At 36.7% G+C, this 21,497-nt stretch overlaps 1 protein-coding gene across 1 annotated transcript in view; it reads right to left on the bottom strand.

Moving 5' to 3' along the window:
• LOC116999979 (BEN domain-containing protein 5-like) overlaps positions 1-21,497 on the bottom strand; it is a 555,607-nt gene that overhangs the window by 530,477 nt on the left and 3,633 nt on the right. Inside the window, 1 exon segment of the mRNA XM_033067182.2 lies at positions 7,885-8,007. Coding sequence (XP_032923073.1) covers positions 7,885-8,007 — 123 coding nt within the window.

The following is a 21,497-nucleotide window of genomic DNA, read 5'->3' as shown; positions in this document are numbered from 1 at the left end:
CTTCAGCCACTGTCCTCCTAAGAAAATAGTTTGAATGCAAACAAGAACTGTAAGATTTTCCTTCCTATTATTTGACCAAAGATAGTTTTGCATGATGTTAATTTTGGCCTCTAGTCTGTTTTTAGAAAATAATGGACTATTATTACATGTACTAACAGTGATTAACCATTTAATCAGATGTATCTATCAGGTGAGATCAAAGACCAGCTCAGTAACTGTCAAAAATAGCATAAGAAAAAAACCCAATCCTTTGAAGACACCTCCCAGTATCATTCACTAATTTACAATGCACAGTTTATGAAACCTCTGAGCCAGAAATGGTGTCAGTGTTTAGTAGCTCCCAACTGATTTTTCTTTCCTGGGCTTATCAGTTTGTGGTTTTTTATTGAAAGCACGACATGTGTCAAGTTTCAGCATCCAGAATTAATGTTCTGCAGGAAGAAGTTCCACAGCTTAATTAAACAACATGTAAGGGACCATTCTCCTTTGTTTGCTTTCAACATATTAACTGCTAGCTTCATTTGATGGCCTTGGTTTTTGTACAAAGAGAACAGAGAGGGAAACACTAATATTTTAACTAGAAATCATGATTTTACAGACCTTTAATATACTATTCCTCAGTTGCCTTTTTTTCCAGACTAGGGACCCATACTGTATTTGGTTGTTTCTTATACTGAGGCTGTTGAAAATCTGCTATGAACTTACAATATCTGATTACAGACATCTCTGCTTTTGTTTCCACTTGCTTATTCTGGTTCCTTTTGGGTCAATCAAAGAACAAATCAACACATGTGCTTTAATACCAGCTGAGGAGATGCAAACACATGGTAGGAGGGAAGAAAGGATTGGTCCTGAAGAAGGTAGTGTGAGAATCAGATGGTAAACTAACTGTGAAAACCATAATCGGCACAACAACTGCAATTAACATCCTAATTCTTTACTCTGGTTGTTTCAGTAATACTTCCTGCATTTTCATGAGTTCCATAGGTCATTAATATCTATTTCCCACAAGTTATGCTATCTGACTAATGCCATATGTGTTGGCTGGTATCACATTGATACCAAGCACTCCCCATTTGTAAAAACGTCTTCCATACTATATCTGTTTAGATATTTGAAAGGTTAATATTTAGTTCCATTTGCAATGCTGACCTAGCAAGAAAGAAATTAATTTGGCATTACAGCAGTAACATCAATTTCCCATGTAACTTTAGTAATGCATTTACTGGAAAGAGATTAATATCAATTCCATAAATCATTCACGTGCTTTTTCCGGAGTTTGAGACATCTGAGTAATGTCATATATGTTAACTGATAGCACTCTGTGCATGCTACATTCATTAATCTATGCCTAGTGTCATCATTAAAACACACAAAAAATTAAAATCAATCTTTTGCTCTTACTTTTTCTTCTGAGTTTTAACTTGCAACAGTCCAAAGGTATTGATACTCTGGTAGAGTAACACTGCTCTGAACCAGGAATAGACATGTTCAGAAATGGGAAACATTTGCTAAATTATCCCTACTGGCAGCAATAACCACTTCATATCTTCCTGGGAAATGTGGCATAAATTACTGTCAAAAAATAAGGAAATAACTAAAATGTTTCATTAATCAGACACACCTTGAAGCCCCAAAAGCAGGCTGAAAACAGACATCATTACTGAAATAACACAGTGACTTTCATTCCTTTGTTTCTACTTTACAGATGGGTATCATTGTAGAAGTGAAAGCCAAAACAGTTCCACCTAACTTAATGATTCTAGATATACATGAGAGATTATAATACAGGAAATTTCGAATATCAACTAGTTTTTGCCAAAACACAGTTTAGCCTGCTACTAAAAATGTTTGCACTGGAAGACAGTGTCTTCACACAGCATTTGCACTTTCTATTTTTACTGATGTGCCATTATGACACCTGTCTGTATTGCTTTATTTCTGCTCTAGGATATCATCACAGTGCTACTGAAATCAAGGAGGAAAGGATTTTTCTGTTCATTTAAACATAAACACTGAGAGAGTCAGATTGTTTAATAATTTTGGAAGCACATTACAATTCCATGTTAGATGGCAAAAACCCAACTATTTCCTAGGTTGTATTTTGGTTTTTCTTTGAACATGATACTTAACAGTATCATCATCTGTGTTATTTTTCATTTTTAAACTTTTTACAAACAAAAAATGTCCATTTCAGAAAATGCTTTGCAAATCAAATTTCACTATATTTTACTAATCACAACTAAGATTAATCACCTCTAATTTTAGCTGTCTAAAGTTACATGTCAAATCTTAACAACTGGGACACAAGGAGCCCCAAAGGGCAATCCATCCTATATTATCTGTGCTTTTGTTCAGAAGATATCTTTCATGGTAAAGCTCAATGGCCTATTTCACGCCTGTAAGTGGTTACAATGAGATCAGCGGAATTACAATCACTTACTGCAATTTTGAGTGTTGTGCAAAGTGTTTTATAAGTACATTATCCTATTTTTGAAATATAGAAAGATATTTAAAACCTTAACAAAAATGATACGAGGGTACTTCTCAGTCATATGAGATCTCTTAATACATTGTAAGTTTTAACTTTTCCAACTGATTAATATCATTTGCAATCCATCAGCACTGAATTTTTTATCAGGTTTCTAATGCAAAATATTTTACAAACCTGCTGTAGAAAAAGACAAACTAATGTTTGTGAATCATTTTCATTGCAAGGTGGTGGTACAGCAGTTAACATAATTTCAGGCTTACAGTAATTGAGATTGAATCTAAAATTTTACAAAACTTTAATTACAACCTTTTGAACATAAACCACAATACAGAAATTACCCAATCATAACATTTTTTCATAAAAAAATAAGAATTCATCCAAAGGATAGAAGATTTAATGACTCTTGGCGGAGTTCCACTTTTTGGTTGAAATGAGAATAAAAGCAGACAGCAGCTTCATTTCTAATTTCAAGAAACACAGTATTTTTTAACAGTTAAGCAGCATTATATTTGACTAACAAGCCAAAATATATATTTTCAAAGCCTTATTAAAAGCCCCTGTATTTAACAGTGTGAATGCTGAGATTTACGAACCTCTGTGAGCCAACACTGCTCCTTCAATTCTCAAAAGTAATTATAAAACAAGCAATTTGAGCCACAAGCAGCAGAAACTGTCGAGCTTGGAGTTTTTAACCATCCTCACAGTCGGCAGCCTGACTCCAGCTCCCTCCCATATTCTGAGACAGCCCAGGCCAGGCAGAAGGATTGGGGTGCACCCCAGAGTATGCACAGGCAGAACCACCAACCAACACCTCCCTGGGGACTGGCAACCCAGGGTCATCAGGCAAAAGGAACAGCATTTCAACTTCCCCAGCATTTTTCTGCAGCAAAGCCACACCTGGCAGTGTCAGCCTGTTTTTCATCTGCCAGTTCTCTTCATGGAGAGCCCAGTGAGACAAAACCTGGAGAACAACCAGAACCCACCTCAGAATCACTCTGTGATGGAGCCAGGAAGGCAACTTGTGGCTACAGCCAACAAACAGCCTTTGCACAATGAGAAAAAGGGTGGGGTTTTTTTACGGGCTGAGTCATTTGGTTTATGTTTTCTTTGTTCACTTTGCAAAAGACATATAAAAAGCTTCTCATGTATCATGTTAAAGTAACTAAAAATTTGTGACCTCATGGAGAAGCAAAGTTACTGCAGATATGTAAGCTCCCAGAAAAACAATTGGCTTCCAGTACTGGATGTATCATCTCCAAAAACATCTCTTACAGTTGAAATGACTAAGCAGATAAAACAGCTCTTAGCCACAATGCAGAATAAGCTGGTGACTTAATTGATGCCATCAGAAATCACAAGCACTAAGGCAACACGAGACAGTAGGGGCAGCTGGCTAAACTAAACTTTGAAGTCCTTTAGATAAAATGTCCGAAATACCAACTCACCTTGAGTATGAAATGCCAAATTCCCTGAAGAACGTATTCATATCAAAATCTGGGCCTTCCTCAATCAGGAAGGACTTCTTTGCAGAGCAGAAATGAATACATCCTTTCACCCAGAGCACTATATTCTGCAGAATTCCCATTTTGACAGAACAGTAGGTAGGCTGAGAGGTGAACATTTGTACAGTTGTGCATTGCTGCTAAACTGAAACTGTGTTAATAATTTAATTCATTAATGAATATTAGGAAACAGAATTACAACTGACCAAATGTATATATTTCAGATGAGGCATTTATTTCCTTTAAATTTGTGCTGTGCATAGGTAGCTGCGCTTAAAATTTTCCCTGAAATTAACTCAAGCTTCTTGTGAAATGTGAAATTATCCAAAAAGTATGGTGTGGTATGCAAGAAATCTGAATTTTCATCAGTTTCTTTTATGCTACTGATAAATCGATGTTAAAAGGTTTTTTTGGCTGTATATATTCCTAAATATTAATAAAGATAACACAGAAGATTCCAGGCAGAACACACTAGACTGAACTATGGGAAACACAAATTCCAGACATACCTGCAAGTTGATAATTCTCCCTCTTCTTTACTTCTCTGTCAGTTATTAATATGATAAAGGGCTCAGGCACCCTTCATTTTCAGTAATTGCATTTATTTTACAGCAATGATTTTTTCTCTAGTAATATATTCATTAAGGGTAAGTAAAGTGCAAGCCACCAGCTGGTTTAGCTCCTTCTGAAAAGGATCTGGACAGTCTAAGGTTTCACAAGTTTTATAGAAGTCAACAGTACCATGCTATTGTGAAAAAGATTGGACTGTCACAGTGCAGAAGTAAATAGATTGCAAGGCATGTCGTGTAATAAACTCTACATAGGATTGGCACCAGCTTATCTGAGTATCATGCTCACCTTGGATCACTGCCAATCAAGAAAGGCACAAAACAGCTGGAGATAGGCCAGAGGAAATAAAGAATGAGAGAAAATTTGGAAAATGTGAGAGCTAAGGAACCATTGAAAAAAATAGCAGTTATTTAACCTGGGGAGGGAAAGGCCAAGGAAAGATATGATAGCAGCTTTCCATTAAGTCAAAGAAGAAAGGAATCATCTGCTTTCTGTGCCCATAGGACTGGACAAGAATTAATGCCTTTTTGGTAAGAACATTTCTACATAGAAAGAAAATGTTTCTTATATTGAGCAAATTGCAGTGTTAGAATGGATTGCTGCTTTCTCACTGAAACTCACTGAAAGTCTCTGAAAAAAATAAACATCTTTCAGGAATGGCAAAATAGTTTATTTTGCCTCTCAACAACAAAATAGACTAAAAAGAAATCCCAATGCTGCCCAATTCTATTTTTTAAGATTTTTTTGAAAGCACAGCACTTCAAAACAACAAGCTGGACATTAGTTTTCAGACTACATAAAAACATATATCTGTCTCAAACAAATTCATACTTTTCAATGCTATTTAATACAATAATGATAGCAATTACAAAAATAGAAACTGTATTAAACAGCATTTCTTCTGTATGTATTAATATTTTTCCTGATTTCTACAAGTTTAACACCCCTTCTCTATTCTGAAATCTGTTTACTCCCATTTCTACAATATAAAACATAGTAATTGAAAAATAGGTCTAGTAGGAAACCTTCAGTTCTATCAACCAGACCTTTCAAGAAAATAGAGAATGCAGCCAAAGAAAGAAAAGCCACTTATGGGATTACATTTAACACAACTTCTATTTTAGAACCATAGAATGGGTTGGAACGGATCATAAATATAATTTCCTTTCAACCCCCTGCCTCAGGCAGAGCCACCTTCCACTGCTCCAGGCTGCTCCAGCTGTGGATGGGGCAGCCACAGCTTCCCTGGGCACCTCTGCCTCACCAGCCTCATTGTAAACAATTTCTTCCTCATAGCCAACCTAAATCTGTCCTCCCTCAGTTTAAATCTCTTTCTCCCTGCCCTGTCCCCATAGGTTTGGGAAAAAATCTTTATCCACCCTTTTTATAGGCCCCCTTTACACACTGGAAGGCCACAAAAAGGTTTCCTCAGTCTTCTCTTCTCCAGGCTGGACAAGCCCAGTATTCCCAGCTGTCTCCATAGGAAAGGTGCTCCAGCCCTTGGAGCATCTTCGTGGCCTCCTCTGGGTCCCTCCAGCAGCTCCTTGTATTTCTTGTAGAGGGGATCCCAGAGCTGGGGGCAGTACTGCAGGGGGGATCAGTTTTACCATCTGTTCTTTGGAAAAGGCAGCTTCAATAGGAAATTATATTTAAGGTGGTACTCAAAGAGCATCAAAACAATCTCATAAATGTATCCTACTGATTGGACAATAGGATGGGATAGATTTCAACATGAATAACAATTTCACAAGTCATCCAATATCAGTTAATTTGCTTTGACCAGTAAAGGTACTCTAAGCAATTACTTGGCTGACATAGGACAAAAGATGAAGTGAATTTACATATGAAGTGTACACAGTATTACTCTCATTCTTGCTAATACATTGTCATCATGAGAAAGTAAATGAAGGAATTAATTTCATTCATATTAGTGTTTTGGAAGTGTCTGAATATGCACAGCCTCATCATGCTACAATGTAAATAAACACAGTATTTCAAGTAGCACCTGCTTCTATCACATTCTATTATTACCAAAGTATGTAAAGTATGAACATTACCTTTGAACTGAATAAATGTTTTAATTTAAAAATACAAGTAATTCCATTGTTCAAAAACTGGAATTAAACCATCATGCAATGACTCACAATACTTCACAAATAATTTGATGACTGCTACTGATCTTTTTCATTGCAGAGAAGTTGATCACAATAAAGTAAATTTCCCAGCTTGGCCATGATTCATTTTGTAAGCCATTTTCTGATACAAAAATGCAAAAAACTCACATAACAATTATGAAATAGCACCCAAAGTATTTTTAAAAATACAAAACTATTGTCTGAATTTTCAGAGACACACCTTAAAAAAAGATACTCTTTATTATTCACTGCATCATTTCCACTTTTTACATAATGTGATCAAAGAATTTAAATAACTCAATTTAATATTTATCCAGGAACTGGCAGCCAATATTCTACCCTGAGGGATGTAACTCTTCATAAAAATCTCATTTTACAAGACACTGGAGCAGTTTTGGCATTACCAGGACCTCTCACATAAACCATGCTGAAAACTATAGTTTATCCTGCCAAATGCCTTTTCTACATATGGTGTTTAACAGTGCTCTGTAGGTCTGAAAGCCAGTAATAATAGATTTAAGCTAAAAATCTGGTAGCACACATGTATGTAAGACAAAAATTTAAACAATGCTACATTTTCATGGATATATTTACATACATGCCCCCACATGTATATAAGCAATTAAAATTACCTTGCAATTAATATGCTATAACTCTTGTAAAAAATACTTTCTCTTTGAGTTTCCAGTAGCTTCCTAAAGTTTAATTCTCCTATTGACATCAGAGGCAGAACTGTCATTTACCTCAGCAATAGAGGACCAGGCCACAAGAAACCCAAAGTAATGTATTTAAAGACAGAACATACACATTTGTAAAATTCTCTAATTATGCAAGGATGGGCTTGGCACTTTACTTGATTAACTGCCCCAGTAAAGTTCTAAATTAAATCTATTTTAAATACTGCATCATAAATACATAAATACTATCACATAAATAATGGCAGAATAAAATCCAGTTATGTATCCACATGTGGTTAAAGATCGACTTGATGCAACAGCAAACTTCCACAACCTTTTTGACATTTGGAGTCATACTGTGACTGATGGCAATCAGCTACATTTGTTTAGCAGTATTTAATGTAAGTTTTCTTTAGAATAAAGACACTTTATATATAAAAAGATGAGTTATAGAGTTTAAAGTATTAATATTGACAATTAATTAACATAATGCTGAAAATACTCACCACTTTCAAAACAGGCGTCAAATATAAGATGTCCTTTTTTAGGCTGTCCACAGTAAGCAGCTGGGAGAACAATGTACTTGCTCACGTTCCCTGCTATGATATCATCACTTCTGATGGCACTGCCTGTTGCAGTAAAAGTGAAAAACCAACATGAGCATAATATATATAAATATATATAATGTATATAAACCAGCAAAAGGTTACTCCCCCATGCATTTCTACATAAAATAAAATGTACACAATTTAACATCTGCACCAGTAAATGAATTCTTTCTTTTCAAAGTGGATATAAGAATTTGGATATAATGTTAAAGCCTCTCCAAGGAACAAACCACCCAGCCAGGTTTCCTGCATGTTTATTACCTGTGGCTGAGTCCTCTCATATGCATTAGTCTGATATTCAGCTGGATCTACTTCTGTCAACAGGAACTCTCTAGCTCTAGATCCTGCTGGATTCCCTGGAATTGAACTCCTCATCAGCTTCGTCATCACAACCCTCAGAAGCATCTTCCTCTCAATCAGCATCAATGGGATCCTTCTCCTGTGTCCTGGTGCCTATTTTCCTGCATCTTAAATGAACTTAGAACATTTGAGACTGTTCAGTCCCACCCATATTTTAAATTTATAATTATTAGAAGGAAAAGACACCCACTGGACCCATGTGATTATCTGAGACCTTTTTGTTAGGAACCACAACTCAGAAAAAGAACTTGAATAAACTTTTTTTTAAATGCAGCATTTATTTCATGGTAAAATATATAAGGACATAATTTTTCCACACAATGGCATAACTTTTGTCAAAATACATCAGTATTGAATACACTGAAAGCTTTATCCTTATGGTAAAATTATATTAACAAATTGCAGTCCGAAAATATTTGTTTCCAAATAGGGATAGAAGAAAACTATTTTTTTTCCATTTGAGATATGTAAAATAAAGTAAATAATTGTATATTATATCATGCATTTATATTATAGTGTAAGAAACACTCAGCACATTCTTCACTACTTACTGCTTGGACAAGAAATATTTAACAAAAGACAGACTATCTTCTGTATTATAGAAAATGAAGAAATGGTATGGCTTCAAGTGCAGAAGGCATGTGATGGGATAATGGGATGATAATATCTTATTTCACTCTGATAAATAGGGCTACTAAGGCTTCTAGAAATAGACTTTTGGTCTGTACTGATTTTTTTGACACTTAAATGGGTTATGGAGGATGATAAATGTGACATAAAGCTCAATTTGTTTTATTTTTATATTGAAAACTATTTCACACAAATGTTACAAGCAATTCATATTGTCCCTGAATGATGAAAACAGCTTATTAATTAAAAGTGACCTTTCCATACATAAAAGTATTCCACCTCTTGAGGCAAAACACCTTAGCTGAGGTAACAAATTATATCAATGTATTAGTGACACCATAGTTAAAGGGTCTGTCAGGCTTTCTATCATATACCCATATTTTCACAGGTACATAAATCCCACATTAAAAATATGCCAATCCAAGTCAACATTTGGCATATGAATCTCCAGTCTTCCCCAGAAAGAAATTCGGAAGTTACTCTCCTTGGGAGGTACTACAACAGAACAAACAGAATTTAGACCTTTTTCTAACTTTATCATAATCTAAAAATGTAGATATTTAATAATGTATGATAGTATTTTTTTAGCAAAATTATTATTTGTAACCTCTGGGTTATTTGTTTTAGACTGAATAATTACCCACAGATAGTGATTTGTGGCATTTAAGTTGTTTTCTTTAAGTGTATAATTGCTACTTAGGATATTTTAGCTGGATGTTTTTTACCAGTGAGCTGAAACAATTTGCTTAAAGCCTGGGAACACCAGAGGTAAACTGAGGCCTGGATGGGGGATCTGTGCATCTGCATGGATGTGATTCTGTCCCTTGATAAAATTCATCCCTCTGCATTGCACAAACTGCGGTGCAGAGCAGCATCCAGAGGAAAACTACTTCCTCATTTTCACCTGGGTTGGATTAATATATGCCTGTTGCATTTGCTTTTGCAATTTGTTGGTCATTTGCAATCACACATTATGGAATCAAGGATACAAAGAAAAATTAGTGGAAAACCTGGAAATCACCATGAGTGCCTGAGCTGCCAGGGACTAAAGTGAAAGAATGGTAGGCAGGGAGTCACCTGAGTGGAGCTGTCCGAAGACTGAACTCCTCTTGGTAAATGTTCCCTTTTAAGCCTCAGCTAAAAGTAATAGGCCTCTTAGAAATTGTAAAAGATAACCAGGAAACACCATTAAAAGATGAAGAAACTACAAAGGATTACATTCATAGCACTGCCACCATAAGACAGTGGAGGAAAAGCAGACAGAAGAGAGAGTTACATCTCCCTGGCAATTTAGAAAATCTGCCAATGGAGTCTTTACACAATGCAGAAGGAAGCTGTCAAGTAACTGTGTCCCAGCAAAAAGTTTCCATCTGCTCCTCCTGACCTAATGTAGCCCTCGAGGAATGAGAATAAAATCATCAAGTAGCCTGTAATTCATAGTCATTTAACAATATTACTCTCCTAGCATGTTCCTTATTCCGCAGTACTTAGAATATTCAGAACGCACTGTTGCTGTATTTTGAGTTATATTATCTTTAATCTCTAAACGTGCAAAAGTGCTGTTTTTGAACTTCACACTATTAAACAGCACAACAGCACCACGTCCCTTCTGGCATGTTCTCCTTGGGTGATAAAGAAAAGGCCAGACCACTGCCCAAAAAGGAGCCTTTATGAATCCATTATAAACCAGGGCTTCATGCCTGTCTGTTCAGCAGATGTAGGGAGTGGTGCTGGGAATACATCACCACCCTCAGATGGAGAGATGGGCTACCCTGGGCTCCAGTCCTCTGGCCAATAAAGAGATCCTGTCCTCACAACTGGGGAGCCCTAAGCAGATTTTCCTGGTTGGAGGCAAAGATGTATGACAGAACCTTGTGAGGAAGGGAAATAGCTCTTCAATCTAAAACAAACTGAAAGGGAAAGAAGAGAATTAACTGAAGTACATCCTGCACATTCTACTTAAGGAGACCAGATTCTCCTTTGAAAAAAAGGTTAGATAAGACAAGAAAGGCAAAACCTAGCAAAGAAATTGTCTCGGAATGTAGTTCTTATTTTGTCAATTATTTTTCTTATGGGTTGTAAGACACATAGCTATTTTATTCTAATTCTTCATAGCTTAAACTCCAGGAGGCTCCAGCAAATCCCTAGGATTTACTTTTACCACAGTATTAAACTTTAATGGTAATTTTCTATCAGGTATAAAATCTGTAGGTGCCTGAAATCTCTGTAAGTATATAAGGCTTTAAAATAAAACCTGGACAGAGTCTTCTGGTATCTGCATTCATCACTATTGTCATTGTGGATATATTTCACATCAAACTAGTGAAAATGAATAGAATCAGTTCCAGGAGACTGGGATTCGTGGGAGGGAGAGTTAGGAAATTTCCAGAGTGTCTTTGCCCTTCTTAAATTCAAAGGGTAAAGCCAACTTTTTTCTTTTTTCTTTTTTCTTTTTTTTTTTTTTTTCATTTAGGAAAAGATGAAATCAGTATTTGCTACAATAAACATCATGCAAATTTAAATACATTTTCTTTAAACACAGCAGCTTCTAGAGGAAGGTACCTCTTTAGAAAGTAACAGTGACTTTTTGAATTGGGTAAATAACAAGCCCAGCTTCCAGAAATGCCAAACACAAAAACCCACAGAGTTAGCAGCCAGCAGCTACCCTCATGCTACATTAGGTAGAAGAGCACAGCTACATTAAAACAGACACAGAAAAATATAGCAGGAATTTGCCTGGAAAACCTGCATCATTCTTCTAATCACACTTACTGCCTAACAATGACAGCCAATTAGAAAGGTGAAGTAACACAACTGCAAGGCAACTTTGTAGAAGTCTTTCTTTAATTGCAAATCTCATCAAGATATCCTGTATTCTCTTATGAGATCCTTATTTTAGAACAAAAGTAGGATACATTTTGGTGCTGGAAACATCTCTGGTATAAAGATCTAATAGCCAGATCCCTATCATCCAGGGGCCAGGAAAAGTTTCCAGGTATCCTAGAAAACTCCATCAGCCTTGAGCAGTACTGTTAATAGAAACCCACACAAAGAAGTGCATCTGAACTCTCAGTACAGTTTGCAATTACAAATTTAATTCAGAATACCAACAGCAACTCCTATTAGCTCCAATTACACCAAGTCCCCAAATGAACACTGCTCAACACACTCTTTGGCTAAGTAGCACTTATAGAAGTTATGCCAGTAACAGTATCTTCTCCACAAACCTGAAAAAAACATCATTTTAGCAAAATTCTTCTAAATTATAGCATTTAGTACAAATCTGTAATCCCAATAATTGATTATGTTCTCTTGCTCTTTGACTTTTTTTTAATAGAAGTTTTTATATCATTGTCCCTAGGCTTCAGAAACATTGATATTCAGGAAGACAAGCTATTTCTGCTATACCTTCTGAATGCTCTGCAGTCATTCTAAAAATCCTACAGGCAGCAGCAGTCAGGAACTTGGAATTCCAGCTCCACTGACTTTAAAATGCTAAGAAAAAGAAGAAAACACAACTGTCATTTTGATCTTCACAGCCATGTATCCCGAAGCAAGGCTCGGGCATGACCCGGAGAATCTAAACATACTGCGGTGTGCTGTCAATCTGAAAGGTACTTAAATCACAGGCAGGCCCTGTGATCTGAAAAGAAAGGGAAAAAATATGTTTAGACTACAAATCCCAGGGTTTGAGACAATACCTGGCATGGTAGCAGCCACACCAGCTGCCTCACATTGGGGTACTGCGCCCATTCTGCCATCATTACCTATTTCAAAAGTTCAGCAGAACAAGAAAAATGTTGGTTACCACAAGAAGGCATTGTCATACAGCTTGGTCTAGTTCTGAAAAACAGCAACATCATGTTGTCATTTAAAAAACAAATTTGAGATAAAGCAGCTTTACAGCAATTGTTTCTTCAATTACTTTCCTCCTATGGTTTGACCAACAGACTGCTTGTCAAGTCTGTCTCCAAACTGTGACATGATATTCATATTCAAGAAAACAAGCAAAGATGAACTGTAGTTTAGCAGGGATTATCAGGCAAATTCTGAGATTTTCACAGGTTCTGAAAGTAATCAGGAGAAATAAACTGCAATCTTATTGCCATGGACTTGAAAGAGCTTGTGGGTCATTGCACAATAGAAAAGAAACAAAAATTATGGCTTAGGTCTTTAATTTCATTGCACAAATTACTCTTTCTTCAGAGGCTACCAGACAATATTACCTTTCAACCTTTCTGACTCCTTAGCTAATCTACCATAAATTTTTATTTTGGGTTAGAAGTAGATCTAAATACCTCATGTCTCTTCACGTACCCAAACTCCTTTACTCAAGCAGAAGGTGTTGAACAGGAGTCTGAGTCAAAGCTCAGGGTGGAAATTCTTGTTCTTATATGCAAACATGTAAAGCAAAATGGTCACTAAAGCTGGTGACTTGTGGGGTGCCTACAAAAGGCTCAGTGGCACCCCAAAGAGGACTTTGCCTGCAATATACTGAGCAGAAAGTCCAGGGCAAGTAGAGAAAAAAAGGTACATGAGGTGCTTAGCCCAAAACAAAGCATTGACCATCAGGCTGGTCAAGAGTGAAAAGGTGATGAGAAATCTCCCCTACATGGTCCTTTCAAAAAGAACAGATCCATCCAGAGATACAACGATCAATCCAAGGTCATTTATAGCTCCTGTCCAAAATCCAACGAAGAACATTCAACTGAAGATATCTGGCAGACAGATACTGCTCTGCACAATGACTCCTCACTCCCAGGGCCTGGCATTGTCTTATGAGCTTATAAAAAAAGAAAAGTCAGCTTGTGTGGACTTGCACTTGTTTCATACACGACATTTGTTTCCAATCTTCAACCTAAAAGCTTTACTTCAAGACTACTCATTTATTATCTCAGTGTGGACTATTCCCAAGGATATACCTTTCTGTTAGAGACAAATGGCAATGGAATTTTTTGTATCACTTTAGTGAAATCCAAAGTGTCCAAGAAGGTATGAACAGATTTTTCTAATGAAAATTTTTAAAAGCAATTAATACTTTGAGCTCAGTAAGCAAGTAAGAAAAAATCCATTACTCTTTTTACTGCACTTACAAGCTCTAAACTAGCATTCTACCACAAATGAAAACTAAAAAGAATGGAAAATACAGTTGTATCAAATACATTAACTGAAAAGATGTTTATTCAAAAACATTGTAAGGATCAGTGAGTCTCATTATATATAGATTTATTTTTTAACAAGTATTTGGTATGTTAATAACATCAAAGGTATCACATGATGCAACAGTTGCTATAGTAGCAATACTTAAGTAAAAAAACACATCAAACAAAAGCATAAAAGATATAAACAGTAAACAAAAATACAGTACAAAATATGCAGCCCTAGCTGACAGAGAAAAGAGAAGATAATAACTATTGAGTTGAACTAGTCCTCAGAGTTGCAGCTGCAAAAAAGCATCAGCAAGTCCACCCTTTCTGGAAAATAAGGGATGGCTCACAGAAGCAGGTCTGCATGTGAATGAGAGGAGATGCTGAAACACCAATTGAATAATACACAGGAATTCAAGTTCTGGGTCAAGAAAACAAAATTGGAGATGTTCCTACCATTCCAGAGGAAATTCTGTGTATAGGGATTCTGAGGCAGGAAAAGAACTGAAGAGTTAAAGCCAATCCCTTGTGTGGTACTACAGAACTTTGAGAAGTGAAACTTTTCCATAGCATCCCATATCTTTCTGAAATCTGTATACAACTGATTTCCCAAAGACAAGGAGGGCACGTGACCTGCAAAAAATACCAAGTCAAGCAGACAGGCAATTGCAGGGTTTGGAACTGTACTGTAGGAAATTTTAGGTAAGGGCAAAATGTGAAATTACTCACAAAACTGGAAAAATGTGGTGGTTGAAGTTACTCACTAGCATTTGCTGGTGCCATCCTAAAATGATGTAAATATTTCCCATGCTATTTAATACTGAAAAAAAATCAGCTTTTATATACCTGGGTTTGTGTTTTATGTGAGGGAGGATAGAAGAAGTGGAGGGAAAGGGGAGAGATTCATGGATACATGCTGTGTATACATCCATATATACTCCTGGATAATACATATATATATATATATATATACCTATGTTTCAACAGCTGCCCTGGGTGTGAGGCACTGGTTCAACAAAAGCAAATTATCTTGCTTAAAATTGACAGTATAACTGGAAGAAGTCATGACAAAATAAATTTCTAAACTAAAGATAACTCACATTGAGCCAAGCTAAATGTAACTGAAGCATCTTATACGTAGCTACCGATGCAATGACCTTGACCCGAGATTATAGAGCCTTCAGTGACTAAAAAAGTTTAATCTCTCCAAGTTAACAACTTTGTGTGTCTCCTTTCTTGGGGACTAACTGATTCTCAGCTGGGAAACTGAAAAAGACTCTATAGGTAATAAATATTCTTGATATAACAGAGAAGTAGGTTGATTTCAGCTTTTGTAAAAGGTCAAGGCTTTATTTCTTGCCCTAGTTTCCAGACTCCTCAGCCCTGACTATCACATTCAAAATGTTTGTCCACAAAAGACATCTCCTAAAAATACCAAGTATGAAGTACCATGGAAGTCTGTCAAGAATATCAGCAAGGCCAAGTATAGAACATATAAACAGCAGTTTTTCTGTTTATGAAAATTAGCCTGCTCATGCCAAATTCCTGGCACTTTTCATGTCTTACTATGTCTGCTGATTGAACAGGAACTTTCCAAATTTATATTTAAAGAGATGTCTATCCCATAGTGTGGAAGCATGACCTTATTTGCCAAATCCCAGGAAGGCCAAAGGGAGACAGCATAGCTCATAGCATGATGCTGAGCTAGTAGGCTGGATCATGGACATTATGCCAGGGTTAGTACTGAGGGAATACAGCTCTGCTTTCTAATTTGGATTGGGCTTTTATCTCATTCTCAGCTATTCTTCACAAGCAATCAGCCTGGTGAGCCTCAACACAGGTCAGCTGTGGCACTGAACCCACTATGAACAGCTATTTTAAATTTTTCATACCTAAACTGCAACTACTGTAAATTTCTTGCAGATGTACCTGTCCAAATTTTTAAAAAATTATTTGATTATCACTAATTCAAGTGTTCAGGAGGATTCAATTCCTGACTCAACCACTAACATCATTATGGTCATAATGAATCTTTGTCCATGGGAAACTGGGCATTCCATAAGGGCTCCAGGGCAGGCACAAAATCCTGTGGGGAAACAACCAGCAGCTTTGCACAGCACCATCACTCTCTTCAAGATCTTGTATTTCCCAAGTGACTGGAAGAAAGGTGGTTGCTGCAGTGCTCGGGCTCTCATCATAAGTGTGGTAACTGAAAACTGGGCAACCTCAGCACACAGACAATTTCCACCCTGGTGATTACACACCATTCATGTTTCCTTCTTGGGGTTACACTGCGATTTTCCTTGGCTCTTGTTTCCTATTCACCTGTTGTTTAGGGATGTAGGGATGTCTTCTGCCAGTTAACTTAAGCCAGCAGTAGTTTTAGCCACAGTTTCCTCACTTGTGAGTTACACTCTTCTCACTATTGCATATTTAAAATAATTTGGGGATTTTAGTACTACTTCTGAAATAATTTCATCCCCCAGGTTGCTGAAATCAATTACACTATTAATTACCGCCATGGTTCTAATTACTCATTGAAACAACTCCTTTAGCTTCTTCATTTAGAATAGAATTTCCCCCTACTTTCTAAAACAGTCCATTCCAAAAAGTAACATTTTAAACAACTGAGAATTTCTTTGATCCAAGCATTACCCATTCACATTCCCTTTATTTGAGAAGATAATCTAGTATTTCATTTCAAACAATTAGATAACTCTGGTTTTATTTTATTCACAAAGCATCATATAGCAAAAAAAAATTCCAATATTGTTTCAGGATTCCCATTTTCTAACATAAAAAATGTCAGCAAAAACAAACGATCTATTAACTGTCTTGCATCAGCAACATAACAGGAATAAAACTACAGATAACACTACTAACTAATACAGCATATTCAGCAGGTTTTTTAACTAAGCAAATACTAAGTTGATACAATATTTATGGGAATATGAAATGCATACAAAATATTTCAAATATTCAGAACACAAGCCAAAAATTCCACCTTCAAGAAGGCTTATACAGAGAAAGCTCTGAGATCAAATTACTGTTTATTTGTACTGCTCAGAAATAAAATAACCAGCAGATATAGTGGTGTTGTGCCTGGTAACAAAACATCTGCTATTCTGGAGCAACACAGGCTTTGGGTGTAGGTAAATAGTACAGAGGCAAGCCTATCTCACAATCCTATTTCCCATGGACAGTTCCCATGAAATAATGCTGCTGCTTTTGGATTTGTATAGGTTATTTGAGGAATTTTTCATTAATCAAACACATCATACTGCCCCATCTGCATTTTATATGCATGAAAACCTGACAGTTACTTGCCAGGCTTCCCAGTGCTGAAGTTGCCTGTAATGGCAAAGTGACTCTGCTGCTTATTGCAAATGAAAACACATCAGCAGAGCTGCAATGAGTTCAAACAGGCTTTCCTGGCAATGGATTCCTGCTGCTCTGCTCTGGTGATTCACGGGAACTGATGTTCCGCTTGCTTCAGTGGAGATTGAAATTCAACACCTTTTTCAAGGTGCTTATGAAACAAAATGTAAAAGGAAAATCTTGCTTGTTTTCACTCATGATTGTGAGATCCACTGCTAAGTAAACAGCTCTGTGAATTAGCAGGCAAATGGAATCATTAGAGAGTTTATTCATCTAATAGTAATAATTTAAGAAAACTAATTTTCCTCCACCCTCTTTTCTATGCTTGATTTTTGACATATTGAAACTACAAAATCAGCTAGTTTACCATACTGAGAGAACAGGGATACACATGTATATTAGAAAATATACGTATCAGAACATTTAGTCTCTAATGTTTATACATTGCTCATCCTAAAACAGAACCAATCACAGAAAGCATTTACTATACACAAACACATCAAATTCATTGCCAAACATTTGCAGGATGACAGCCCTAGATTTAATACTAAAATTCACATCCTGAGTTTGAGAATCTGTGACAAAATGAAATGGAAGTCATTATTATTTTGGTAGAGCAGTTTTTCAAACCATTTTAATATACAAACAGTAAAATTACTTCAAAAAAGTATGCAAAACTCCAAATACAGGACTTCTTAAATGGCAGGCTTCGCCTCTGTGGCAAAGTCAAGAAAGAGAGTTGTGGGAACAATGTGACAAGGAAGCTGGGATATGGAATACATTGATGTGTACCCATAACCAACTTCAATTAACTGTAAATTGGTTTATCTCTATTATAGAACAATGGCAGGCACAGCTTGAGCCCAGAAGAACTTATTATCTCAGGTACAATGCAATCTAAACATGGCAATTTTGCATCAAGGCTCTGAATGTCAACTACCTTGGGGGACTGCTTTGAGAAATGTAAGCTGGTTTCTATAGATTCCCATTGTTCTGGAAAAGAGCAGCACAGTCAATCCCCCAGAATCAAGAGTGATGCAGCCCAATGCATACACACAGGTGGAGGTGCTGGAGCTGCTCTGCATCCAGCAGCACTGCTGTGAGCAAAGCAGCACGGCAGCATCTCAGTAACATCAGCAGGGAATGGCTGCACACATTCCCCTCTAGCACCTCCTTTATCCAAGGGTTGCTGCTTTCTCTTAGCAAGTTATCAGACATCTTCATTAAAAAAACTCAGAAAGGTAATGATGACTATTCAGCCATTTCCCCCTGTGACTTCTGTCCCTAAGCAGGTGTTGTGGAGGACAGAGGAAGAGCAGGAGGGAAATTTCCCAGCGTAGCCAAGTTGTCCATCTCTTCTGTGGCAGCTGACAGCTATTGTGTGAGGTGTCCCACCTGGAGGGCAGGCTGGTGCTGCAGATCTGAGTGTCCAGTCCTGCTCATGGCCCCACGTGAAGATCAGGCTGGTTCCATTGTAACAAAGGGAGATGACTTTAAAAACCTATTTTATTGAGCATTAAATCTATATAGCTCCACTTCCAAAAACAGAAAAGCTACGTAGGCCTCATAAATGCATTCTGAGGTTAATCTGGTCTTTAGCATGAGACTTTTGCCTACTAAAAGCAGTGACTGCAACACTAAAGAAACTTGCAGAAACTTCGGTTTCACAAATTTCAGTATAAAACCCATTAAAATTCTCAATATGTCTCATTTTACTTTTTACAAATTCAAAAGCCTCCTCTCACAAGTGCTAGTAATTAATAGGGTGCTTTGAACTTCACTGAAAGAAAAAACATTGGGAGGCTTGAGGTAAGTAACTTTGCAAAGCTTTGATTATTCGTCAAAGAAAAAAAATGTATGAAATATGGCTAGGAAATGGTAAACCATTCAAAAATGGCAACTGGAACACCCAACACATTCCTGTTTCTTTCTTTTTCTGAAATTATATCTTCTGGCTGTATAAAAGCTTCATTAGTATTTCTCAGGTCTTCTTATATGGCAAATTATGTAACAAAAATATGATCAAAGCTTTAAGTACCAAAGATATATTAGCATCTCCTCTTCAATGAATTTTTCTAGTGGGGATTTTTTTTTCCTCATGATAACTGAAAAACGTTGGAAATTACTTGAATAGCAGCTACTGGCAACAGAGTCTAATGATCACTATAATACCTTCCTGCAGCTTCTAGAGTTAATTTCTGTATAGAACTTCAAGGACTATTTCAACTTATGCAGTTAAAACTGAAATAGTTAATAGTCTTACAGAGGGCCTCAGATTTACTAAGAAACCTTTCTCTAATGTCCCCTGGACTTGAACAGCTCTGGTTGAAATGCACCAATGCAACTGGTAAGTTCTGGCAAATGTCTTTATTGAACAAAACCCATTTTAGGTTTGTTTACAAATCCGTCCTGCAGCATTTTATAAACAACTGCAAACAGCTCTTTCTGCTGCGTGAACATCTGCAAGGCTGGGCCCAGTCCTCACACAGTTTTCCACTGACGTTTGAAGCCTCCTCGTGCTGATAGGAGGATTCAGTGGGCAGATCCCTTTCAGCATCAAGGCTGCAATGTCTTTGCTGAACACTGGAATTCTGCTGTGCCTACAAGTCAATCGTGTACATTACAAAATGAGCTCTGTTGTTCGCATACACTTTAAAATTCAGAAATCATTTAGGAGAAGTTAATTCAATTGAGGAAATTAAGTTTACCTGGAGAATCAGAAGTACCGCTGATGTGTGGTGTTATTTTAATGACCAAGATTAAATAACATTGTTAATTAGCTGATGTCTCCTATTTTAAATTTCCTCATGATAAAGCTGGTGAATTAGTTATCAAAAAAGTCTATATTTAAAGACAAATAAATTATATTTTTGTTTAGTTTGGCTTTTTATTTAATAATTAAGGCCACTGAAGAGAAAGCAGTTATGTTCCTGATACCAGAATGTTGTCATACCATATGTGATTAAATATTTTTTAAATAATAACTATTCTTTTTTGATAGAATAATGAAAAGCTATGTTCAAAGCAATCCAGCTCAGCACTATCATATTAAAATCAATTAGAAAACACTGCAGAATTTACACAGCTGTTCTATTGGCCCCTTCAAGTGCAGATCTCTGAAATAATGAGCTCAACATTAAGTGTTTTAGGAACACTAATTACTACACAAACTTTGGGTGGGGCATGAGCATTCAGCAGAGGTTTGCAGATTTCCTCCCTGAAGCCGGGTCACAGCACGGCTGTGAACACTTTGAAAATTCCAACCATTCTTAACATGAAATGTGACTCAACACCACTATGCAAGGTACTGACTGTGCCATGTAAATAAACATTAAAAACTCCACATTCAGCCGGGAAGCCTGTTTATTCTGATAACCAAGACTTCTGGTCTAAAGACATTTATTTATATCCTGTCCAGTACTCTGAGTAAATGCCTTTTCTTGCTTTCACTATGATTTCAGTGATGATGACACAATGAAAAACCAGAAATACTAATATCCACAAAATGACTAGCAACTGTGGAATAACACATATTAGAACTGTCAATCCAGGCTAATACGCAGTTGCCTCAGATAGAAAACTATTACAGAACTCAGAGATAACCTGCACCCTTTGATCATTCAGGTCTCCAGATGCAAGTCCTCTGAAGGGAATACAGATGCCTTGAACAGAAACCTGGGGAGAATGAGATAACTAGTGAAATTCTAAATTGGAAAATATATTCATCTGGTTCATGGGTCAAAAAATTTAGCAAATACAGGCATTCTGTACTCACTACACCCTACTCCTAAACCTTCCTTAGTAAAGCTACAATGTCCTGTTTGCTACAGAACTGGAAAAATAGCATTCATCTGGTTACTGGAAACTTAACTAAACTGGTTGTTTTCTGTATCTTCCAGAGGTTTATAACAGCAAGGTCAGCTGAGCAGAACAACTGGAAGTCAAACCAAGAAGCTCATGAGAGTAACTAACTAGAATCAATCACTTTCATCCTCC

Source organism: Catharus ustulatus, chromosome 9 (genome assembly GCF_009819885.2).
Source record: "Catharus ustulatus isolate bCatUst1 chromosome 9, bCatUst1.pri.v2, whole genome shotgun sequence".
Classification (NCBI taxonomy): Eukaryota; Metazoa; Chordata; class Aves; order Passeriformes; family Turdidae; genus Catharus; species Catharus ustulatus.
The sequence above is the reverse complement of the archived record's forward strand: the minus strand, read 5'-3'. Positions and strand labels throughout refer to the sequence as shown.